This window comes from Larus michahellis, unplaced genomic scaffold, assembly GCF_964199755.1.
Source record: "Larus michahellis unplaced genomic scaffold, bLarMic1.1 SCAFFOLD_516, whole genome shotgun sequence".
NCBI classification, from domain to species: domain Eukaryota; kingdom Metazoa; phylum Chordata; class Aves; order Charadriiformes; family Laridae; genus Larus; species Larus michahellis.
The window spans coordinates 470-25,616 of NW_027436271.1; the positions used below are offsets into that span (position 1 = coordinate 470).

General features: G+C 71.3%; 1 protein-coding gene across 1 annotated transcript; it reads right to left on the minus strand.

Annotated features, from left to right (window-relative positions):
• Nucleotides 1–511: 511 nt before the first annotated feature.
• On the minus strand, nucleotides 512–25,055 carry HCFC1 (host cell factor C1; the record flags this gene model as incomplete). Its single annotated transcript, XM_074571801.1, is given in 28 exon segments — nucleotides 512–596; nucleotides 1,734–1,913; nucleotides 1,916–2,031; nucleotides 3,259–3,733; nucleotides 6,008–6,152; nucleotides 6,822–6,943; nucleotides 7,085–7,525; nucleotides 8,811–9,261; nucleotides 10,021–10,205; nucleotides 10,358–12,008; nucleotides 12,666–12,886; nucleotides 13,891–14,029; nucleotides 14,130–14,272; nucleotides 15,096–15,315; nucleotides 16,332–16,436; nucleotides 17,290–17,520; nucleotides 17,613–17,810; nucleotides 18,104–18,267; nucleotides 18,962–19,136; nucleotides 19,139–19,362; nucleotides 20,229–20,408; nucleotides 22,644–22,750; nucleotides 23,013–23,071; nucleotides 23,073–23,098; nucleotides 23,208–23,352; nucleotides 23,354–23,417; nucleotides 24,349–24,509; nucleotides 24,738–25,055. Coding segments are annotated over 28 exon segments (6,719 nt in total), but the record flags the coding sequence as incomplete, so codon positions are not given.
• Between the last annotated feature and the right edge of the window lie 92 nt (nucleotides 25,056–25,147).

Consider the following 25,147-nt stretch of genomic DNA (forward strand, 5'->3'; position numbering starts at 1 on the left):
CCCGGCGGCGGCCCCCCTCAGCCCCCCGCGCTGTGGGGCTGGGGGCGGGGGGGGGCCCTCACTGCCCGTCGGCCTTGGGCTTCTTTGGAGCGGATTTCCTAAAGGGGGGGGGAGGGGGGAGATGTGGGGCTGCCCCACTGCGCCCCACACGCAGCCAAGGGGCTTGCCCCACAGCCCTGCCCCACAGCCCTGCCCGGCCCCATCGATTCCTCCCCCCTCCCCAGCGTGACCCCCAACCTCCCCTGTTCCCCCCCCCCCCCCCCCGCCCCCCCCCCGGCTCCTCTGCCCCCCAGCCCCGCCCCACAGATCCCCCATGCAATAGAGGGAGCCCCACAGCCAGCCCCACGCCTCTCCCCAGCCCCACAGATGGACAGCACAGGGCCCCGGGGCTCCCCCTGACCCCAACCCAGCCCCACGGGGCCCCCCTGACCCCCAACCCAGCCCCACAGACGCCCCTCCCAGGAACCCCCCGGCCCCACGGGGCCCCCCCCGACCCCCAACCCAGCCCCACGGACGCCCCCGGCCCCACTCACATGTCGGGGAGAGAAGCGGCCGCTTGCTGGCGGGTTTGGCCACGGATCCGTCTTTGCTGGACTCTGGGGGGGGGACGCAAAGGGGGGGGACACGGGTGAGGGGTCCGGACACCCCGACGTCTGGGGCAGCCCCACAAGTCCCCTCCCGGCTCCGTGGGGAAGAGCCGCAGCCCCCCAAGTGGGACACCCCCCCCTCCCCCCCAGGTGTGGGGCAGCCCCACACGGGGGGACTGTAACCCTCTTCCTTGAGGGCCTCCATGGCCACGGGGAGGGTCCTGCCCACCCAGGACCCCCCCTATAGCCTGCCCCCCAAGTGTGGGGCGCCCCACAGCTCCCCTTGCAGCCGCCAGACCCACACGGGGGGACTGTAACCCTCCTCCTCGAGGGCCTCCATGGCCATGGGGAGGCTCCTGCCCGCCCAGGGCCCCCCATAACCTGCCCCACACCTGCCCCCCAAGTGTGGGGCGCCCCACAGCTCACCTTGCAGCTGCCAGACCCACACGGGGGGACTGTAACCCTCCTCCTCGAGGGCCTCCATGGCCACGGGGAGGGTCCTGCCCACCCAGGACCCCCCTATAGCCTGCCCACACCTGCCCCCCAAGTGTGGGGCGCCCCACAGCTCCCCTTGCAGCCGCCGACCCACACAGGGGGACTGTAACCCTCCTCCTCGAGGGCCTCCATGGCCACGGGGAAGCTCCTGCCCACCCAGGGCCCCCCCATAACCTGCCCCGCGCCCGCCCCCAAGTGTGGGGCACCCCACAGCTCCCCTTGCAGCCGCCGGACCACACAGGGGGACTGTAACCCTCCTCCTCGAGGGCCTCCATGGCCACGGGGAGGCTCCCGCCCGCCCGGGACCCCCCGTAACCCGCCCCGCGCCCGCCCCCCAAGTGTGGGGCACCCCACAGCTGCCCTTGCAGCCACTGGACCCGCGTGGTGTGGCCGTAGCCCTCTTCCTTGAGGGCCTCCATGGCCACGGGGAAGCTCCTGCCCGCCCGGGCCCCCCCATAACCTGCCCCACACCTGCCCCCCAAAGTGTGGGGCACCCCACACCTCCCCTTGCAGCCGCCAGACCCACACGGGGGGACTGTAACCCTCCTCCTCGAGGGCCTCCATGGCCACGGGGAAGCTCCTGCCCACCCAGGGCCCCCCCATAACCCGCCCCGCGCCCGCCCCCCAAGCGTGGGGCGCCCCCCAGCTCACCTTGCAGCCACCGCACCTGGGTGGCGGGGCCGTAGCCCTTCTCGTTGCGGGCGGCGATGCGGAAGATGATGGCGGGTTTGGTGGTGTAGTCGATGTGGGCGCTGGAGAGGCTGCCCGAGGCCACCAGGCAGGAGGGGCTGGGCCCGCAGTAGACCCGCATGAAGGCCAGCTGCGCGGGGGGCCCTTGGCCTCCGCCCCCCCCGGCCCCCCCTGGATGGCCAGGTACACCGAGTACTCCACGATGCGCCCCGACGTCACCGAGGGCGGCTCCCACGTCAGGTGCGCCCCGTCCGGGGCTCTGCGGGGACACGGGCGACGCGTCGGGGGGGGGGGGACACGGGGGACGGGGACACGGCGGGGGGACGGGGGACATGGGGGGCATCAGGGGACAGGGGACATGGGGGGGGACAGTGGGGGGCATCAGGGGACGGGGACATGGCGGGGGGATGGGGGACGTGGGGGGGATCTGGGGACGGGGGACATGGGGGGCATCTGGGGACGGGGGACATGGGGGGGGACAGTGGGGGGCATCAGGGGACGGGACATGGCGGGGGGATGGGGATGTGGGGGGGATCTGGGATGGGGACACAGTGGGGGGACGGGGGACGTGGGGGGCATCAGGGGACCGGGGACGTGGGGGGCATCAGGGGATGGGGACATGGGGGGGGACAGTGGGGGGCATCAGGGGACGGGGACACGGCGGGGGGACGGGGGGACATGGGGGGATCTGGGGACGGGGGGACTTGGGGGTCATCAGGGGTTGGGGACACAGGGGGGGACGGGGGGACTTGGGGGTCATCAGGGTTGGGGACACGGGGGGGGACGACAGGGGACATTTGGGGACAGAGAACATCTGGGGACGGGGAGACTTGGGGGGCATCTGGGGACGCAGGACATTGGGGGACAGCAGGGGTTGGGGACGTGGTGGGGGGACGGGGACAGTGGGGGGCATCTGGGGACGGGGACACGGCGGGGGGACAGGGGGGACTTGGGGGGCGTCAGGGGTTGGGGACATGGGGGGGGATTGGGGACATCGGGGGACACTTGGGGACGGGGACATGGGGGGGATGGGGGGACTTGGGGGCCTCTGGGGACGGGGGACGCTGGGGGACACCAGGGGGTTGGGGACATGGGGGGGGATTGGGGATGGGGGACGTTGGGGGACAGGGACGTGGTGGGGGGGATTGGGGACATCGGGGGACATTTGGGGACGGGGGACGTTGGGGGACACCAGGGGTTGGGGACACAGCGGGGGGGGGACAGGGGACACTTGGGGACGGAGGACATCAGGGGACGGTGGGACATCAGGGGACACTGGGGGACATTTGGGGCCATGGTGGGGGGCACAGGGGACAGTTGGGATGGGGGACGTTGGGGGACAGGGACGTGGTGGGGGGGATTGGGGACAGGGACGTGGTGGGGGGGATTGGGGACATCGGGGGACATTTGGGGACGGGGGACGCTGGGGGACACCAGGGGTTGGGGACATGGCGGGGGGGGACAGGGGACACTTGGGGACGGTGACATGGGGGGATGGGGGGACATCAGGGGACATTGGGGGACATCGGGGGACATTGGGGGACATGGGGGGGGGCACAGGGGACAGTGGGGACGGGGGCCGTTGGGGGACACGGCCGTGGGGGTGGGGGGGGGGACAGGGACGGTCACTTCGGGGCCGTATTTGGGGACGGGGGGGCCGTTTCGGGGCCGGACGCGCCCCTTGGGGCGGCCGCGGGAGGAGGGGAGGGAGCGCGGCGGCGCCGTGGGTCGGGCCGTGGGTCGGGCCGTGGGTCGCGCCGTGGGTCGGGGCGTACCTTGCTGATCTTGATGGCGCAGGGGGCGCCGGGGAAGCCGGGCAGGCAGGTCTTGAAGGCGGAGAGGTCGGAGAAGGGCCCGCGCCCGCAGGCGTTCAGCCCGGCCACCCGGAACTTGTAGGCCGTGCCCGGCTGCAGCTCCTGCCGCCGCAGCCCCGCGTGGTCCGGGACCCCCCCGGCCTCCTCCTGCCCGGCAAACGGCGCCCCGTCACCCACCGCCACGCCCGCGGGGACGCCCCAGGGACGTCCGGCACCCGCGGGGACAGCCAGATGCCCACGGGGACACCAGGATGCCCAGGAGGGACGTCAAAGGGACGTAGAGACACCCATGGGGACATCGAGATGCCCAGGAGGGACATCAAAGGGACATAGGACACCCATGGGGACATCGAGATGCCCAGGAGGGACATCAAAGGGACATCAGACACCCATGGGGACATCGAGATGCCCATGAGGGACGTCAAAGGGACACAGGACACCCATGGGGACATCGAGATGCCCATGAGGGACGTCAAAGGGACATCAGACACCCATGGGGACATCGAGATGCCCAGGAGGGACGTCAAAGGGACGTAGGACACCCATGGGGACATCGAGATGCCCATGAGGGACATCAAAGGGACGTAGGACACCCGTGGGGACACCAGGATGCCCAGGAGGGACATCAAAGGGACGTAGGACACCCATGGGGACATCGAGATGCCCAAAAGGGACGTCAAAGGGACGTAGGACACCCATGGGGACATCGAGATGCCCATGAGGGACGTCAAAGGGACGTAGGACACCCATGGGGACATCGAGATGCCCAGGAGGGACGTCAAAGGGACGTAGGACACCCATGGGGACATCGAGATGCCCAGGAGGGACGTCAAAGGGACATCAGACACCCATGGGGACATCGAGATGCCCAGGAGGGACGTCAAAGGGACATCAGACACCCATGGGGACACCAGGATGCCCAGGAGGGACATCAAAGGGACGTAGGACACCCGTGGGACACCAAGATGCCCAGGAGGGACGCCACAGGGACGTAGGACACCGCGGGGACATCCAGATGCCCGTGGGGACACCAGGAAGCCCAGGAGGGACGTCAAAGGGATGTAGGACACCCATGGGGACATCGAGATGCCCATGAGGGACGTCAAAGGGACGTAGGACACCCATGGGGACACCAGGATGCCCATGAGGGACGTCAAAGGGATGTAGTGACAACCATGGGGACATCAAGATGCCCATGAGGGACATCAAAGGGACATCAGACACCCATGGGGACACCAGGATGCCCAGGAGGGACATCAAAGGGACGTAGGACACCCATGGGGACATCCAGATGCCCATGAGGACACCAGGATGCCCAGGAGGGACATCAAAGGGACGTAGACACCCATGGGGACACCAAGATGCCCATGAGGGACGTCAAAGGGACGTAGGACACCCATGGGGACACCAGGAAGCCCAGGCAGGACATCAAAGGACGTAGAGACACCCATGGGGACATCAAGATGCCCAGGAGGGACATCGAAGGGATGTAGGACACCCGTGGGGACATCGAGATGCCCACGGGGACACCAGGACACCCATGAGGGACACCAGAGGGATATGGGACATCCACGGGGACATCAGATGTGCATAAGGGACACCAGGACACCCATGGGGACACCAGAGGGACATCAAGATGCCCACAGGGACACCAGAATGCCCATGAGGGACATCAAAGGGACATAGGACACCCACGGGGACACCCAAAGGGACACAGTACACCCGTGGGGACATCAAGGTGCCCATGAGGACACCAGGATGCCCATGGGACACCAGAGGGACATCAAGATGCCCACGGGGACACCAGAATGCCCATGAGGGACATCAAAGGGATACAGGACACCCACGGGGACATCGAGATGCCCATGAGGGACACCAGAGGGACACAGGACACCCATGGGGACACCAGGACGCCCACAGGGACACCAAAAGGACATGGGACATCCACAGGGACATCAAGATGCTCGTAAGGGACACCAGGAAGCCCATGGGGACACCAGAGGGACATCAAGATGCCCACGGGGACACCAGGACGCCCATGAGGGACATCAAGATACCCATTAGGGACAGCAGAGGGACATGGGACAGCCATGGGGACACCAAAGGGACATGGGACACCCATGGGGACACCAAGATGCCCAAACGGGACATCAAGACGCCCATGAGGGACATCAAAGGGACATCGAGACACCCATGGGGACACCAGGACACCCATGGGGCCACCAGAGGGACACCAGGACGCCCATGGGGCCACCAGAGGGACATCGAGACGCCCATGGGGCCACCAGAGGGACATCGAGACGCCCATGGGGCCACCAGAGGGCCACGGGACACGGCTGGGGCCATCGAGACGCCCAGAGGGGCAGTGGGGGACGCCGAGATGGCCGTGGGGACGCCCGCGGTGGCCGTGGGGACACTCACGTCGGGGGGGGGCGCGTCGTCGGGCGGGAGGAAGTAGTGCGTCACCATCATGGTGGTGCCCTTGATGACGCCCACGTCGAACCACTGGTTCTCCTTCTTGGTTCTTGGCCAGCGCCTTGGGCGGCTGGGCCACCGGGTCCGGCTTCTGCGGGGGGGGGGACGGGGCACCTCGCACCGGCAACCCCCCGGGGGGCCACCGACCTCCCCAAGAGGCCACCACGCCCCCCGCAGGTGCCACCAAAATCTCCCCCAGCGGAGGCCACCAACCCTCCCAGATGCCACCAACCCCCCCAGATGCCACCAACCTCTGCTGAAAGGCCACCAAACCCCCCCATAGTGGCCACCAACCTCCCTGAGATGGCCACCAAACCCACCCATAGTGGCCACCAACCTCCCTGAGATGGCCACCAAACCCCCCCATAGCAGCCACCAACCTCCCTGAGAGGCCACCAACCTCCCCTGAAAGGCCACCAACCCCCCCAGATGCCACCAAACCCCCCAAGATGCCACCAAACCCCCAGAGTAGCCACCAGAACCCCTGAGAGACCACCAAACCCCCCAGATGCCACCGAACCCCCCGAGATGCCACCAAAACCCCCCGTAGTGGCCACCAAACCCCCCAGATGCCACCAAAACCCCCCAGAGTGGCCACCAAAACCCCCAAGAAGCCACCAAAGCCCCTGCAGTGGCCACCGAACCCCCTGTAGTGGCCACCAAACCCCCCCATAGCAGCCACCAACCTCCCTGAGATGGCCACCAAACCCCCCCAGAGTGGCCACCACCCCCTCCCCCCACCCCCCCACGGCCAACTCACCACCGGGGCCGTCTCGATGCCGTTGGCCACCTCGGCCAAAGCGGTGGCCGCCTGCAGCTTGGCGGGGCTGGGGGCCACCACGGGCGGCGGGGGGGCCACGAAGGCGCTGGAGGGGGCCAAGCCTTGAGGGGGGGGGGGCAGAAAAAACCCACGGTGGTCATTTTACGTTGGGGGGGGGGCCAAAAGAGCCCCCTCCCCGAGGCCGCAGGGGTCTCGCGGGGGGTGGCGGGTCGTGTTCCCCCCCCCCCTCCCCGGAGTCTCACCGTCGGCGGGGGGGGGCAGGAGGCCGGGGGGGGGCGGGGGGGCCGGGGGGGGCCCCCCCAGCTCCCCCAGCCCGTTGGCGGCGTCGGCGGCCGGGTCGTTGAGGCTGTCGGCGGGGGCCAGCGCCTCCGTGGGGAGGTGGGGGGGCGGCGGCGGCGGGGGGGGGGCGGCCGGGGGGGTCTGTGGGGCCGGGGGGGTGGCGGAGGAGGAGGAGGAGGAGGAGGAGGAGGGGGGGGGAGGAGGAGGCGGCGGCGGGGGGGGGGCGGCGGGGGGGGGCGTCTCGCGGAGCTGCTGCTGCTGCTGCACCAGCGCGGCCAGTTCCTGCTGGGTGAGGACGATGGGGATGGCCCCCCCCGGCCCCTCCGCCCCCTCCGGCCCCCCCAGGGCACCCAGCTCCGGGGGGGCCCCCCCGGGCTCCCCGCTCTCCAGGGGCTCCGTCGCGCCTGGGGGGGAGGGGGGGGGGGTCAGGGGGGGGAGCAGCCCCCCCCCTTGGGGACCAGGAGCCCCCAAAGGATGAGGCCCCCCCCCATTTTGGGACATGGAGACACCCCCCCCATGGGACCATGGCTACCACCCCCACCATGGGGCCACCACCCTGACCATGGGGCCACCACCCTGACCATGGGGCCACCACCCTGACCCATGGGACCACCACACCGACCATGGGACCACGGCTACCACCCCGACCATGGGGCCACCACCCCGACCCATGGGGCCACCACCCCGCCCCCGTGGCCACCACCCCGCCCCCGTGGCCACCACCCCGACCCATGGGACCATGGCTACCACCCCGACCCATGGGGCCACCACCCCGACCCATGGGACCACCACCCCGCCCCCGTGGCCACCACCCTGACCCATGGGACCATGGCTACCACCCCGACCCATGGGGCCACTACCCCGACCCATGGGACCATGGCTACCACCCCGACCATGGGGCCACCACCCCGACCCATGGGGCCATGGCCACCACCCTGACCATGGGGCCACCACCCCGACCCATGGGACCACCACCCCGCCCCCGTGGCCACCACCCCGCCCCCGTGGCCACCACCCCGACCCATGGGACCATGGCTACCACCCCGACCCATGGGGCCACCACCCCGACCCATGGGACCACCACCCCGCCCCCATGGCCACCACCCCGCCCCCGTGGCCACCACCCCGCCCCCGTGGGACCATGGCTACCACCCCGACCCATGGGGCCACCACCCCGACCCATGGGACCACCACCCCGCCCCCGTGGCCACCACCCCGACCCATGGGACCATGGCTACCACCCCGACCCATGGGGCCACCACCCCGACCCATGGGACCATGGCCACCACCCCAACCCATGGGGCCACCACCCCGACCCATGGGGCCATGGCTACCACCCTGACTATGGGGCCACCACCCCGACCCATGGGACCATGGCCACCACCCCAACCCATATGGCCACCACCCCGACCATGGGGCCACCACCCCGACCCATGGGACCATGGGGCCACCACCCCGACCATGGGGCCACCACCCTGACCCATGGGGCCACCACCCTGACCCACGGGACCATGGCCACCACCCTGACCACGGGGCCACCACCCTGACCCACGGGGCCACCACCCTGACCCACGGGACCATGGCCACCACCCTGACCACGGGGCCACCACCCTGACCCATAGGACCATGGCCACCACCCTGACCCATGGGGCCACCACCCCGCCCCCGTGGCCACCCCCCCCGGCTCACCCATGACGGCCTGCTGGGCCGCCTGCAGCACGGCCTGGATGGCCAGTGCCTGGGCCTCCTCGCTGGCCGCCGCCTGGGCCGCCGCCTCGGCCGCCGCCGTCACCGCCAGCTCCTCGGGGGTCAGCCCCGTCACCACCAGGGCCGGGGGGGCCGCCGCGCCCCCCCCCGGCCCCCCCAGGGGCGCCTCGGCCATCAGCTCGGGGGGCAGCCCCAGCCCCTCGGCGCCCCCCCCCTCCCCGGCGCCCGGGGGGGGCAGCACCACCACCGCCAGCGGCTCGGGGGAGCCGGGGGGGGCGGCCGGGGGGGGCGTGGGGGCGGCCGGGGGGGGCGTGGGGGGCTGGGGGGGCGGCGGGGGGGTGGCGGCGGCGGCGGCGGGGGGGTCGGGGGGCGGCTGGGGGTCCCCCGGGGGGTCGGGGGGCGGCGGGGGGGGCTCCGTCAGCGACGAGATGCTCTGGGGGGGGGGGGGGGAAAGGGGGGGGTTGGGACCCTCGAGGGCCCTCACGTGCCCCCCCCCAACGGCCCCCCCCCCATGGATCCAAATGTCCCCCCCCCAGGTCCCCAAAGCCCCTCCATGGCCCTTCGTGTGGCCCCCCCCATGTCCCCACAGCCCCCCCCCATCCATTAACGCCCCCCATTGTGCCCCCAAAGCCCCCCCGTGCCCATTAACGCCCCCCCCCCACGTCCCCAAAGCCCCCCTATGGCCCTTGAAGCCCCCCCAAAATGTCCCTAAAGCCCCCCCATGTCCCTTAAAGCCCCCCATGGTGTCCCCAAAGCCCCCCCCTCCATTAATGCCCCCCCAAAATGTCCCCAGAGCCCCCCCATGTCCCTTAAAGCCCCCCATGGTGTCCCCAAAGCCCCCCCAAAACGTCCCTAAAGCCCCCCCCGGCCCTTAAAGCCCCCACAAAATGTCCCCAAAGCCCCCCATTGTGTCCCCAAAGCCCCCCCAAAATGTCCCCAAAGCCCCCCCCGTCCCTTAAAGCCCCCACAAAATGTCCCCAAAGCCCCCCCATGTCACTTAAATTCCCCCATCGTGTCCCCAAAGCCCCCCCATGTCCCTTAAAGCCCCCCCAAAATGTCCCCAAAGCCCCCCCCGTCCCTTAAAGCCCCCCCAAAATGTCCCCAAGGCCCCCCCACGTCCCTTAAAGCCCCCCATTGTGTCCCCAAAGCCCCCCCAAAACGTCCCCAAAGCCCCCCCAAGCCCCCCCCTCACCGGCACGGCGGGCCCCGGGGCGGGGGTGGACTGGGTGACGGTGGTGACGGCGCGGGGGGGCTGGGGGGCGCCGGTGCCGCCTCCGGGAGCGGGGGGGCTGGGGGTGCCGGCGGGGGAGGGGGACACCCCTTCCCCCGGGGGGGGCGGCTCGGGCTCCCCCTGACCGTTGGCAGCCGGGGGGGGCTCTGCGGGGACAGGAAAAAAAAACAAAAACGGGGGGGGGGGGGGGGACGGGACGCGGTCAGCGGGGCGACACCCCCAAATCCTGACCCCCCCCCCACCCCCCCGAGGGCAAGCGACCCCCCCCCGCGGGCAAACGACCCCCCCCCGGCGTCACCTTGGTTGGCGCCCATGGCCGAGGTGACGGTGGTGGCCGTGTGGGTCGTCCCCGTCTCGTGGGTCTCGCAGGGGGGGTTGGAGCAGGCGCGGGGGGGTCCCTCGTGGGGGGCGCCCCCCTGGGCCGGCGTCATGGTGGTGGCGGTGGCCGCCGTCTGGTGGGTCTGGCAGGGGGGGGAGCCCTGCTGGTGGCCCCCGCTCGTCCCCGCCGTGGCCGTGGTGGCCGTGTTGGTGGTCCCCGTCTCGTGGGTCTCGCAGGGGGGGTTGGAGCAGGGTCTCGTGCCCGTGGCCACGGTGGTGGTGGCCGTGGGGGTCGTCCCCGTCTCGTGGGTCTCGCAGGGGGGGTTGGCACACGGCCTGGACGACGCGGTGGTCACCGTGTTGGTGGTCCCCGTCTCGTGGGTCTCGCAGGGGGGGTTGGAGCAGGCTCTCGATGCCGTGGCCGCGGTGGCCGCGCCGGCCGTCCCCGTCTCCTGGGTCTCGCAAGGCGCGTTGGCAAACGGCCTCGAGGACGTGGTGGTCACCGTGTTGGTGGTCCCCGTCTCGTGCGTTTCACACGGGGGGTTGGAGCAGGGTCTCGTGGCCGCGGTGGCCGCGCCGGCCGTCCCCGTCTCCTGGGTCTCGCAGGGGGGGTTGGCAAACGGCCTCGAGGACGTGGTGGTCACCGTGTTGGTCGTCCCCGTCTCGTGGGTCTCGCAGGGGGGGTTGGCACAGGGCCTGGACGACGCGGTGGTCACCGTGTTGGTGGTCCCCGTCTCGTGGGTCTCGCACGGGGGGTTGGAGCAGGGTCTCGTGGCCGCGGTGGCCACGCCGGCCGTCCCCGTCTCGCGGGTCTCGCAGGGGGGGTTGGAGCAGGGTCTCGTGCCCATGGCCACGGTGGCCGCATCGGCGGTCCCCGTCTCCTGGGTCTCGCGGGGGGGGCTGGCACAGGGCCTGGACGACGCGGTGGTCACCGTGTGGGTCGTGCCCGTCTCGTGGGTCTCGCAGGGGGGGTTGGAGCAGGGTCTGGTGGCCGCGGCGGCCCCGGCGGTTGCCCCCCCGTCCTGGCTCTCCCCGGGGACGCCGGGGGACGCCCACGGCGGGGGGTGGGTTTGGCACGGCGGCGTCTTCTCCTCCCCGCGGGGGCCGGCGGTGGCCAGCGAGGGGCCGGCGGCGGTGGCCTGCTGGCTTTGGCAAGGGGCGGCCGGGGGGGGCTCCCGGCAGAGCCGCGGCGTCATGGTGGTGCCGGTGGCCGCCGTCTGCTGGGTGGGACAGGGCCCCGGGGGCCGGGCCAGGCCGGCGGTGGCCGTGTTGGTGGTCCCCGTCTCGTGGGTCTCGCAGGGGGGGTTGGAGCAGACGCGGACCACCCCGGCCCCGGCTTCCGAGCCCTCGCAGACCAGCTGTAGCCCCCCGCCCACGTTGGCCACCAGGCTGGTGGTGGGGGTGTTGGTGGTGCCCGTCTCGTGGGTCTCGCAGGGGGGGTTGGAGCAGACCAGGGTGACGGTGCCGGGGGCGCCCCCCTCGGGCTGGGCCGGCTCGGGGAGGGGGCCGGTGGCCGCCGGCTGGTCGCCGGTGGGGGAGGCCAGGATGGAGACGGGCAGGTCGTGGACGGGCTGGGCCTCCACCCCGCTGGGCGTCGTGATCAGCGTCACCTGCGTGGGCTGGGACACGGGCTGGCGCCCCCCGATGTGGGTCACCGCGGGGGGCTTTGTGGCCGCCGGCGGTGGCCCGTGGCCACCAGCCCTCCGCCGCCCCCCGCCCCGGCCACCAGCCCTCCGCCGCCCCCAGGGACGGAGGTGCCACCCCCCAAACGGCCCCCACCCCCTGACACGCCGATGGGTCCCCTCCGCGTGGCCCTGGGCGACCCACAGGGCTCCGGTAGCCCGGGAGGTGGCCCCGGTGGTCCCGCTGGTGGCCCAAAGCCGCATCCTTCTAAACCTGCGCCTGCCTCACCCCCGCAGGTCCCGCCGCCCCAAGCGGGGGGCTGACCCGTGGCTGGGCGTCCCCCGGGTCACCTGCAGGTCCCTGGTGGCCCGCCGGTAGCCCACGGGGTCCCACTGGTGGCCCACGGCCGCGTCCCCCCCAAGCCCACGGGTCCCCCCCGTTGACACCAAAAGGGGGGCCGGGGCTCGTGACGAGCCCTAACCCTGCTGGTCCCCTCCGTGTCCCAGGTGGCCCACGGCGTCCCGCCGGTGGCCCGCGGCCACGTCCCCCTCAGCCTGCGCCCGCGTCGCCCCCAAACCCCCAGATCCACCCCCCGCCATTTACGCCAGGGCTCCCGAGGAGCGCCGCCGCCGCTGGCCCGCGTGGTGGCCGCGGTGGCCGCTCACCTGCATGGTGATGGTGGGGGTGGGCAGCCCGCCGGCCGCCGTCATGGTGGTCTGGGCGGCCGAGACGGTGATGGCGGCCGGGTTGAGCACCTGGCTGGAGAGCGTGGCGATGGTGCCCAGCGTGGTGATGGGGGTGGCCAGCGAGGCGCTGGCGCTGTGGCCACCCGCCCCCGCCAGGCTGGTGGACACCGTCCCCGTCACCGTCCCCAGCGTGGTCACGCCTGCGGGGGGGGGGACAGGGGCGTCGTTAATGGCGGCGCGGTGACACCGGGGTGACACCGGGCTGATGCTAAGGGGGAGTTACGGGGACGCCGCGGGGACGCTGGGGGGGGGCACAGCGCCGGCGCTAAGGGGACACCGCGGTGACACCACGGTGACGTTAAGGGGACACCGCGGGGATGGCGGGGGGACACCGCGGGGACGCTGGGGGACACGCAGGGGTGACACCACAGTGGCACTAAAGGCACGCCGCGGTGCCACCATGGGGACACTAAGGGGACGCTGCGGTGACGCCGTGGGGACAGCGTGGTGACGGTAAGGGGACGCTGGGGGGACACGGCGGTGACACCAGGGGGACGTCACGGTCACACTGCGGGGACGCCACGGTGATGCCATGGGGACGCTGCAGAGCCACCGAGGGGACGCCATGGCGATGCCAAGGGGACGCCGCGGTGACACCAAGGGGATGCCATGGTGATGCCGGGGGGACACTGCAGGGCCACCGAGGGGACACCACAGTGATGCCGGGGGGACGCCATGGTGACACCGAGGGGACGCGGTGGTGATGCCGGGGGGATGCCGCAGTGACATTGGGGGGACACCACAGTGACACCGTGGGGACGCTGCAGGGCCACCGAGGGGACGCCGTGGTGACATTGGGGGGACGCCGTGGTGACACCAAGGGGACGCTGCAGGGCCGCCGAGGGACGCCATGGTGACACCGAGGGGCTGCGGTGGTGATGCCGGGGGGATGCCGTGGTGACATTGGGGGGACACCACGGTGACACGGAGGGGACGCTGCAGGGGCACTGAGGGGACGCCATGGTGACGCCAAGGGGACGCTGTGGTGACACCGAGGGGACACCGCAGTGACGCCGGGGGACGCCATGGTGACACCGAGGGGCCGCGGTGGTGATGCCGGGGGGATGCTGCGGTGACATTGGGGGGACACCGCGGTGCCGCCGCGGGGAGGCCATGGTGGCCGGCGGGGCTCGCCCGCGCTTACCCGTGGTGCCCTTGACCACCAGGGTGGTGACGGTGGGCTTGACGGCGGAGACGGTGACGGGGGTGACGAGGCGGACGCCCCCCATGGGGACGGTGCGCAGGATGGTGCCCGGCTGCCCGGGGGCTCCCTTAAGGACCACCTGCGGGGGAGGGGACGCACAGACGGGGCGGGGGTGAGCGAGGGGGTCCCGGGGTCGGAGGGGGGGGGGGGGGTCGCGGGGCCGTGCCACCCCCCCGGACCTGCGTGACGCCCTGCTGGCCGTGGCCGGTGGCCAGCTTGGGGACGGCGGTGATGATCTTGGCGGGGGCGCCCGTGCCCGAGGTCATGACCTTGGTGGTGATGATGGTGATGGGCGACTTGATGCCGGGGCTGCTGGTCACGCCTGGGGGGGGGGGGGACACGCGTTAGGGACCCCCCCCCGGCACCCCCACATCTGCCCCCAGCCCCACATCTGCCCCCAGCCCCCCCCCCGGCCCCTCTATTCCCCCCGTTCCCCCCCCATTCTGCCCCCCCAGACCCCCCATCCCCCCCTATTCCCCCTCCAGCCCCCCCAGTGCCCCCCACTCCCCCCCCCAGCACCCCCATTTCCCCTCCAGTGCCCTCCATTTCCCCCCCCAGGACCCCCCATTCCCCCCCCCAGCTCCCCCAGGGCCCCCACTTCCCCCCCAGGACCCCCTATTCCGCCCTCCAGACCCCCACTTGCCCCCCAGTCCCCCCCAGCGTCCCCATTTCCCCCCCCCCAGCTCCCCCAGAACCCCCATTTCCCCCCCCCAGGACCCCCTATTCCCCACCCCAGCCCCTCCAGTGCCCCCCATTCCCCCCCAGGACCCCCATTTCCCCCCCAGGACCCCCTATTCCCCCCCAGTGCCTCCCGCAGTGACCCCCATTCCCCCCCAGTGTCCCCATTACCCCCCTGCAGCTCCCCCAGGACCCCCTATTCCCCCCCCAGACCCCCATTTCCCCCCCCAGACCCCCCTATTCCCCCCCCCAGACCCCCATTTCCCCCTCCAGTGCCCCCCAATTCCCCCTCAGCATCCCCATTCCCCGCCTCCAGCTCCCCCAGGATCCCCATTTCCCCCCCCCAGGACCCCCATTTCCCCCTCCAGTGCCCCCCATTCCCCCCCAGCATCCCCATTTCCCCCCCCCCAGCTCCCCCAGACCCCCCATTTCCCCCCCCAGGACCCCCGTTTCCCCCCCGCCCTCACCGGTGGCCCCCGCCTGGGTGATGATGGCGGACATGGGGATGGTCTTGATGATGGTGGTGGTGCCGGGTTTGGTGGTGCTGGGGGAGACGCTGCTGATGCCCAGGATGGTGGGCTTGGCCCCCCCCGCCCCCGCCTGCGTCGTCGTCAGGATGGTGGTGGGTTTCCCCTCCCCCGACGTCACCAGCTTCAGGATCGTCCCCGCCGGCAGCGGGCCCTTCGTCTGGGGGGGGGACGACAGGGGACAGTGGTCAGGGGGGGCTCGGGGACAACGGGGGGGCTCGGGGATGGGGGGTCTTGGGGACAAAGGGGGGGCTCAGGGACAATGGGGGGGTCTTGGGGACAATGGGGGGGCTCAGGGATGGGGGGGCTCGGGGACAATGGGGGGGTCTCGGGGACAACGGGGGGGTCTCATGGGGACAAATGGGGGGGTCTCAGGGACAAGGGGTCCCATGAGGACAAAGGGGTCTCAGGGGGACAAAGGGGGAGCTTGGGGATGGGGGTCTTGGGGACAAAGGGGTCTCAGGGACAATGGGGGGGTCTTGGGGACATAGGGGGGCTCAGGGATGGGAGGGCTTAGGGACAAAGGGGGGGTCTCGGGGACAACGGGGGGGGTCTCACGGGGACAAAGGGGGAGCTCGGGGATGGGGGGGGTCTTGGGGACAAAGTGGTCTCAGGGACGGGGGGTCTTGGGGACAAAGGGGGCTCAGGGACAATGGGGGGGTCGTGGGGACAAAGGGGGGGCTCAGGGATGGGGGGGCTCAGGGGCAATGGGGGGTCTTGGGGACAACGGGGGGGGGTCTCATGGGGACAACAGGGGGGTCTTGGGGACAAGGGGTCCCAGGGACAATGGGGGGGGGTCTCGGGGACAACACGGGGGGTCTCATGGGGACAAAGGGGGAGCTCGGGGATGGGGGGTCTTGGGGACAAAGGGGTCTCAGGGACAATGGGGGGGTCTCAAGGACAACGGGGGGGATCTCAGGGACGGGGGGGCGGGTCTTGGGGACAAGGGGTCCCACGAGGACAAAGCGGGGGCTCGGGGACAAGGGGGTTCTGGGGGGTCCTGGGGACAATGCGGGGGGGGGACAACTCTGAGGCACAAGGTGTTGGGGGGGGTCTCGGGGACAAGGGGATCAGGGGGCTCAGGGCTGGGGGGGGGGGAATCTTGGAGACAAGGGGGGACACGGGGGGGGTCTCGGGGACAGTAGGGGGGTCTGGGGGCCGCGGGGGGGGCGTCACCTGGATGATCTGGGTGACGGGGCCGGAGGACGCCTGCCCGGTGACGGCCGAGCTCTGCACGGGCTTGGTCTGCACCACCGACATCACCTTCCCCAGGTTGGAGATCTGCGGGGGGGGGCACGGCGGGGGTCAGACCCCCCCCCCCTCCCAGCCCCCCGGCAAGGGGGCAGGGACACCCCCCCACCCCCGACAGCCCCCACCCCCCGACCCGGGGGGGGATGCGGGGGGTAAGTGACCCCCAGGAGGGACGAAAGTGGGGCGTTTAGGGGGGCAGGGACCCCCCCCACCCGGCTTCCATGTGCTGGGGGGGCACAAAGGGGTCAGGGACACACACACACACCCCCCCCCCCGGACCCCCCAAATCTGGAGCATTGAGGGGTTGAGTGACCCCCCAGGACTGCAGCGGGGGGCGGGTGGATTAGGGGGCTCAGGGACCCCCCCCCCAGGACCCCCATCTCCCCAAACCCCGGTGTTGATGAGCTCGGGGCCCCCCCCAGCCCCCCCAAACCGGGGTGTTGATGGGCTCAGAGCCCCCCCAAACCGGGGTGTCGATGGGCTCAGGGTCCCCCCAGACCCCCCAAACCGGGGTGTCGATGGGCTCAGGGCCCCCCCGACCCCCCAAACCGGGGTGTCGATGGGCTCGGGACCCCCCCAGCCCCCCCAAACCGGGGTGTCAATGGGCTCAGAGCCCCCCCGACCCCCCAAACCAGGGTGGTTTTGGGCTCAGGGCCCCCCAGCCCCCCCAAACCCGGGTGTTGATGGGCTCAGAGCCCCCCCAGCCCCGGGTGTAGATGGGCTCGGAGCCCCCCCAGCCCCCCCAAACCAGGGTGTTGATGGGCTCAGAGCCCCCCCAGCCCCAGGTGTAGATGGGCTCGGAGCCCCCCCAGCCCCCCCAAACCCGGGTGTTTTGGTGCTGGGGGCCCCCCCCGGGCCCGGGCGGGTTTGGGGGGCGACTCACCAGGGCGCTGCCCCCGGGGACGGAGATGGGGCTCTTGACCAGGGTGATGGTCTTGGTGACGCCCCCCACCACGGTGGTCATCACCTGGGCCTGCTGGGCCACCGTCACCGTCCCCGACTTGTGGACGGTGATGATGGGGCGGGTGGCCGCGTTGGTGGCGGGGGTGGCCGTCCCCGCCGTCCCCACCTGCGCCGCCGCCGTCTTCAGCATGCGGGTGGCCGGGTTGCTCACCTTGAGGGGGGGGGACGCACACACAGAGGGGACAATAACGGGGGTGTCCCCAACGCCCCCGCGTCCCCGTCCCCGCCCCGGTGGCGGCTCACCATGACGGGGGACGAGGCCACCTTGACGGTGGCCGGCAGCGTGGTGGTGCCGGGGGACACGGCCACCGTCTTGACGATGGTGGCCCCGGCGGGGACGCTCAGCACGGTGGGGGCCGAGGCCGGGGGGATCTTCTGGGTGGCGGCGGCCGCCGCTGCCAGCGCCGCCATGCCGCTCATCTGGGGGCTGCTGCCGATCACCTGGGGGGGGGACGGGACGCCACACACACACACACGCGTCACCACGGCCCCTCTCTGTCCCCACGGCCCCCCCACGGTGTCCCCGCACCCGCCCACGGCCCCCTCTTGTGTGTGTCCCCACCCCCCAGATCCACGCTTGTATCCCCAGGTCCTCGTCGTGTCCCCGCGTCCCCCCCCGAGGTGCCCCCTTTAGCCCCACACCCCCCGTGTCATCCCCCCTCAGGTCCCCCTGTGTCCCCCCCCTGGATCCCCATGTCCCCTCTGTGTCCCCAATTCCCCCCCCCCCGGCTCACCGTGCCCTGGGGGCTCTGGCTGGGCACCACCATGCGGACGCCGGCCGGGAGGGACGTCACCGTCACCGGGGCTTTACCGGGGGTCCCGGCCGAGCGCACCGTCACCAGGGGGGGCCCCGCCGTGGCCGCGGGGGGACCCGTCACCTTCAGCACCGCCGGGACGCCTGGGGGGGACACAGTGGTGGTGGTGGGGGGGGGGGGTCAGTGCCCACCTTCATCCCCCACCCCCCACGTCCTGCCATGTCCCCATCTCCCCCCGCGTCCCCCCCCGATGTCCCCATCTCCCCCCTTGTCCCCATGTCCCCTGTACCCTGCCATGTCCCCCCCAGCACCCCCCACGTCCCCCACATCCCCCCCGTGTCCCCCAACCTCCCCATTTCTCCCCCTATTCCCCCCCCATTTCCCACCCCATGTCCCCAATATCCCCCCCATGTCCCCCCCATCTCCCCATGTGCCCCCCATTTTCCCCATCTCCCCCCCCACGCCCCCAATATCCCCCCATTTTCCCCCATCTCCCCCCCCACGCCCCCAATATCCCCCCCATCTCCCCATTTTCCCCCCCATTCCCCCCATCTCCACCCCCACATCCCCAATATCCCCCCATTTTCCCCCCCATTCCCAATATCCCTCCCATCTTCCCCCCCATCTCCCCATTTTCCCCCCCCACGCCCCCAATATCCCCCCATCTCCCCATTTTCCCCCCCCACATCCCCAATATCCCCCCAATATCCCCCCCATCTCCCCATTTTCCCCCCCATTCCCCCCATCTCCCCCCCCCCCATCCCCAATATCCCTCCATTTTCCCCCCCCTTCCCCCCCCTTGTCCCCTCCCCCCCCCGTCCCCCCGACCCCGCTCACCGGGGGCGCGTGCGGCGGCCCCTCCGAGGGGCGCTGGGGGGGTCCCGGCGGGCAGCACCTGCAGGGCGGTGGTGGGGGGCGCGGCGGGGGCCGGGGGCGCCGGGGGGCCGGCGGGGGCAGCGGGGGGCGGGGGCGGCAGCAGGGTGAGGCCCACGGGGGCGGCCAAGGCCTGGGGGGCCGGGGGGGGCCGGGGGGGGCGGCGGCGGCGGGCGCGGGGCTCTTGGGGGGGTTGGCGGGGACGGAGGGCACGGGGGCGGGCGCGGGGGAGGCGGCGGCGGGGATCTCGTACTTCTGCAGCTGCAGCAGGTAGGAGTCGGCCGTGGGCACCGGCCCCCAGCTCACCTCCAGCGACGTGGTGTTGGCGCGCACCAGCTGCACCCGCGCCGGCGCCGGCGGCCGCTCTGGGGGGGCGGGGGGGGGGGAGAGAGGGGTGAGCGGGGCACCCCCCCGGGCCTCAGACCCCCTCCCGGGGCACCCCGTGGCTGCGGGGTGGAGCTGGGGACCCCCAAAGTGCTCCAGAGCCCACCCAGGATGGGGCTGGGGACCCCCAAGATGGAGCTGGGGACCCCCTAAGTGCTCCAGAGCCCACCCAGGATGGGGCTGGGGACCCCCAAGATGGGGCTGGGGACCCTCTAAGTGCTCCAGAGCCCACCCAGGATGGGGCTGGGGACCCCCAAGATGGAGCTGGGGACCCCCTCCCGGGGCACCCCGTGGCTGCGGGGTGGAGCTGGGGACCCCCAGGATGGAGCTGGGGACCCCCAAAGTGCTCCAGAGCCCACCCAGGATGGAGCTAGGGACCCCCAGGGGGCTTCAGACCCCCTCCCGGGGCACCCCGTGGCTCCAGGATGGAGCTGGGGACCCCCCCAAGATCCCACGGGACCCCCAATCCCCATCCTGGGACACCGCACGCACCTGGGGACCCCCCCAAGATCCCACGGGACCCCCCAGTCCCCATCCCTGGGACACCCCACGGACCCAAGGACCCCCAAGATCCCATGGGACCCCCCAATCCCCATCCCTGGGACACCTGATGGACCCGAGGACCCCCCCCAAGATGCCACGGGACCCCCCCAATCCCCACCCCAGGACACCCCACAGACCTGGGGACCCCCCAGTCCCCATCCCTGGGACACCCCACAGACCCAAGGACCCCCGAGATCCCACGGGACCGCCCCCCAACCCCCATCCCGGGACACCCCAGGGACCCGAGGACCCCCAGGAGGGGCCCGGTGACCCCCCCAGAGCCCGGGGCGCCCCCCCAGCTCACCGGTCTCCAGGTACCAGAGGTCCTTGCAGCAGACCTGGTTGTTCCAGGCCTTGCGGTAGCCGTCGCGGCCGCTCCAGATGTAGAGGCGGGTGGTGATGGCCACCGCGCAGTGCCCGGCCCTGGCCCGCGGCACGTTGTCCTCCAGCGTGTCCATCAGGATGGGCTCCCAGGCCATGGAGTCTGGGGGGGGGGCAGGGGGGGCACAAGGGAGCCCCCCAGGGATGGGGTCAGGGCAGCGCGATGGAAGGAGGGGGGCAAAAGGGGGTTTGAGGGAGCGTCGGGGGGCTCCAGCAGGTCTCCAGGAGGGGTCTGGGGGGGCTCATGGGGCTTGGGAAGACAATGGGGGGCTCTGAGAGGATTTTGGGGGGGTCTGGGGGGTCTCCAGGAGGGGTGTGGGGGGGCTCACGGGGCTTGGGAAGACAATGGGGGGGCTCCGGGAGGATTTTGGGGGGGTCCGGGGGGTCTCCAGGAGGGGTTTGGGGGGTCTCCAAGAGGGGTTTGGGAAGACAATGGGGGGGCTCCGGGAGGATTTTGGGGGGGTCTGGGGGGTCTCCAGGAGGGGTATGGGGGGGCTCACGGGGCTTGGGAAGACAATGGGGGGGCTCCGGGAGGATTTTGGGGGGGTCTGGGTGGTCTCCAGGAGGGATTTGGGGGTTCAAGGAGCTTGAACGAGGATGGGGGGGTTCTGAGAGGAGTTAGAGGGGCTCTGGAAGGGGTTTGGGGGTCTCCAAGGAGGAGTTTGGGGGGCTCAAGGAGCTTGAGAAAAGGATGGGGGGCTCCAGGAGGGGTTGGGGGGGCTCCAGGAGGGGCCTGGGGGGCTTGAGGGGCTCCAGGAGGGGTTGGGGGGGGCTCCGGGGCCTTAGAAAAAGCCTTCGGAGCCTCGGAGAGATTGAGGTGAAGTTTGGGGGTCTCCAGGAGGGGTCTGGGGGTCTCGGGGAGAGGTTTGGGGGGCTCAGGAAGCTGGGGAGAGATTTCGGGGGGGTCTGGGGAGCTCAGGGAGAGGTTTGAGGGTCTCAGGAGGTCCCTGGGGGTCTCAGGGAGGTCAAAGAGTACATTTGGGGGTCTCAGGGGGAGGGTTTTGGAGTCTTGGGGGGTCCCTGAGGGTCTCAGGGAGAGGTTTGGGGGTCCCTGAGAATCCCTGGGGGTCTTGAGGAGAGGTCTGGGGGTCTCGGGGAGAAGGTTTAGGGGTCCTGGGGTCTCAGGGAGAGGTTTGGGGGTCCCTGAGAATCCCTGGGGGTCTTGAGGAGAGGTCTGGGGGGGTCAGGGGGACCCTGGGGGTCTCCGGGAAAAGGTCTGGGGGTCTCGGGGGCTCCCTGGGGGGTGTCAGGGAGAGGTTTGGGGGTCTCGGGGGGGTCCCTGGGGGTCTGGGGGGTCCCTGGGGGTGTCAGAGAGAGGCTTGGGGGTCTCGGGGGGTCCCTGGGGGTCTCGGGGAGAGGTCTGGGGGTCTCGGGGAGAAGGTTTAGGGGTCCCTGGGGGTCTCCGGGAGAGGTTTGGGAGTCTCAGGGAGTCCCTGGGTGTTTCGGGGGGGTCCCTGCGGGTGTCAGGGAGAAGTCTGGGGGTCTCAGCAAGAGGTTTGGGAGTCTCAGGGGGTCCCTGGGTGTCTCAGGGGGGTCCCTGGGGGTGTCAAGGAGAGGGTTGGGGGTCTTGGGGGGTCCGTGGGGGTGCCAAGGAGAGGTCTGGGGGTGTCAAGGAGAGGTTTGGGGGTCTCGGGGGTTCCCTGGGGTCTCGGGGAGAAGGTTTAGGGGTCCCTGTGGGTCTCCGGGAGAGGTTGGGAGTCTCAGGGGGTCCCTGGGTGTCTCGGGGGGGTCAAGGAGAGGTTTGGGGGTCTCGGGGGTTCCCTGGGGGTCTCGGGGAGAAGGTTTAGGGGTCCCTGCGGGTCTCCGGGAGAGGTTTGGGAGCCTCAGGGGGTCCCTGGGTGTCTCGGGGGGGTCCCTGGGGGTGTCAGGGAGAGGTCTGGGGGTCTCGGGGGGTCCCTGGGGGTCTCAAGGGGGTCCCTGGGGGTGTCAGGGAGAGGTTTGCGGTCTCGGGGGGTCCCTGGGGGTGTCAGGGAGAGGTTTGGGGGGTCTCGGGGAGACGTTTGGGGGGTCTCGGGGAGAAGGTTTAGGGGTCCCTGCGGGTCTCCGGGAGAGGTTTGGGAGTCTCAGGGGTCCCTGGGTGTCTTGGGGGGTCCCTGGGGGTGTCAAGGAGAGGTTTGGGGGTCTCGGGGGGTCCCTGGGGGTCTCAAGGGGGTCCCTGGGGGTGTCAGGGAGAGGTCTGGGGGTCTCGGGGGGTCCCTGGGGGTCTCAGGGGGGTCCCTGGGGGTCTCCGGGAGAGGTTTGGGAGTCTCAGGGGGTCCCTGGGTGTCTCGGGGGGGTCCCTGGGGGTGTCAGGGAGAGGTCTGGGGGTCTCGGGGGGGTCTCGGGGGGGGTCCCTCACCCAGGTTGAGGCAGGCCAGGGTGTTGGTGCACTTCCACTCCTTCTCGTGCGTCGCCACCTTCACGTCGTCCATCACCAGCGGCACCCAGCCCCCGAACACGTACATCCTGGGGGGGGGGGACACACGACGGGGGGGGGGGGAGGGAGGTCAGGGTTAGGACAAAAGGGGAGTTGGGGGGCACAAGAGACCCCCACGTTTACAGAAAATAAATTGCCCCCCCCCCCAAAGTCGCTCTCGGGGGATTCAAGGACCCTGCACCCCACCCCGGGACACATGGGGGGGTCAGGGGACACCGGGGACCCCCGGGAGCGCTGGTTTTTGGTGGTGGTGGGGGGGGGAATGTGCGTCAGCCCCCCCCCCAGACTCACTTGTTGCCGATGGTGGTGGCGGAGTGCAGGCTGCGGGGCAGGGGGGCCACCCCGCTCAGGGCTGGGCTTGTTCCACGTCAGCGTCTCTGCCGGAGCGGAACCGAAAATCAACAAAACGCCCCCAAAATCGCTTCCCCCCCCCACCCCCCCCCCCCCCGGCTAATTTTCGGGCCTCCCCCCCCCCGCCCCCCTCACCGATGTCGAGGGTCCAGAGGTCGCCCAGGCGGCAGCCGCTCATGCCGCCGTAGATGACGAGGCGGGACTTGCGGCTCTCGCGCTCGGTGTACACCACGGCCGTGTGGCTCTCCCGGGGGGGGGGCAGCACCCCGTAGGTGATGGGGGATGTCCCAGGCCACCACCCCCGAGCCCGGCCGCAGCTCCAGGATGTACAGGTCGTTCAGGTACCTGCGCGGGGGGGGGTCAGCGATGGGGAGCGGGGTGGGACGGCCCCCCAGGAGGAGCACAGGGGATGGGGGGGCACCCAGGGGGCTCTGGGACCCCCCGAGAGGTGCAGGAGATCCCCGGGATCCCCCCAAGTGATGCAGGAGATCCCTGGAACCCCCCCCCCAAGGCACCCAGGGGTCTCTGGGACCCCCCCAAGGGATGCAGGAAATCCTCGGGACCCCCCCAGGTGATACAGGAGATCCCCAGGACACCCCCCTAAAGCACCCAGGGGGCTCTGGGACCCCCCCAAGCGATGCAGGAGATCCCCAGGACCCGCCCCAAGGCACCCAGGGGTCTCCAGGACCCCCCCGAGAGGTGAAAGAGATCCCCAGGACCCCCCAAGTGATACAGGAGATCCCTGGAACCCCCCCCCCAAAACACCCAGGGGCTCTGGGACCCCCCCAAGGGATGCAGGAGATCCCGGGACCCCCCCCAAAGCACCCAGAGGTCTCTGGATCCCCCCAGGGATGCAGAAGATCCCCGGGACCCCCCCCGAGGCACCCAGGGGTCTCTAGGACCCCCCCCAAAAAGGCCCCAAGACTCTGGGGTGTCACCCACATCCACCCCAACTGACCCACGGAGCCCTGTGACCCCCCCCGCGCCCCCCCCCCCCCCCAAATGCACCTGGCATGTCCCCAGTGTCACCTGAGACCCCCCCCCAAAGCACCCAGGGGATCCCTGTGTCCCCCCCAGGCACCCAGGGGACCCCCAGGACCCCCCCAAAGCACCCAGGGGATCCCATGTCCCCCCCAGGCACCCAGGGGGTCCCCGGGACCCCCCAAAACGCCCCCACCATCACCTGAGCCCACCCCCCCAAAGCACCCGGGGGTCCCCGTGCCCCCCCCCCCCCCCCATCACGCCCTGGGGTGTCCCCGCTGTGCCCCCCCCGCACCGGGGGATGTTGTTCTTGGGGTCCTCGCTGTCGTTGGCCAGCCCCCCGAAGAGGTAGCACTTGTTGCCCACCAGGGAGAAGCTGTGGCCCAGCCGGGGGCAGGGGGGGGGCCCGTTTTTGGGGATCTTCGCCTTCAGCCTCTTCCACTCCCACCGGCTAGCCTGAAAAACGGCGGGGGGCGGGGGACGGACGGACGACACGACACCCATGGGTGACCCCTGCGCCCCCCCCATCCCCAAGCGCCCAAAAAGGGCACCCGGGCGTTCGCGGGGGGGAGGGGGGGGAATCGCGGTGCCCAAAATGGGGACACGGCGGGGGGGGGGGAGCAGAAGGAAGGGGGGGGGGGGGGGACGGGACGACGGGCCTTTGCCCCCCCCCCGCCGCGGTACCTGCAGCTCATAGAGGTCGTTGCTGTACTTGCCGTACTCCACCATGCCCCCGAAGACCAGCAGGCGCGTGCCGTCGCACACGAAGCCGTAGGCGGCGCAGCCGGGGGGGATGTCCCCCCGCACCGCCGGGATGAACCACTGGTTGGTGGCTGGGGGGGGAGGGGGGCACAAAATTGGGAGGGGGGGCACAAAATTAGGGGGGGTCAGATGAGTAGGACACGCCACCCCGCCCTTGGCCGCTTTGGGAAGCAAAGGGTTAACCCGGGGGGGCACAGGGGTGCTGGGGGACGCCCCCCCCCCCCACATAATAAGGGGAGAAAAAATAACGGGGGGGGGGGACACCACATGCAAAATTAGGGGGGGGTGGGAATATGAAAAAACACACCAAAAAAAAAAAAACCAAACAAATG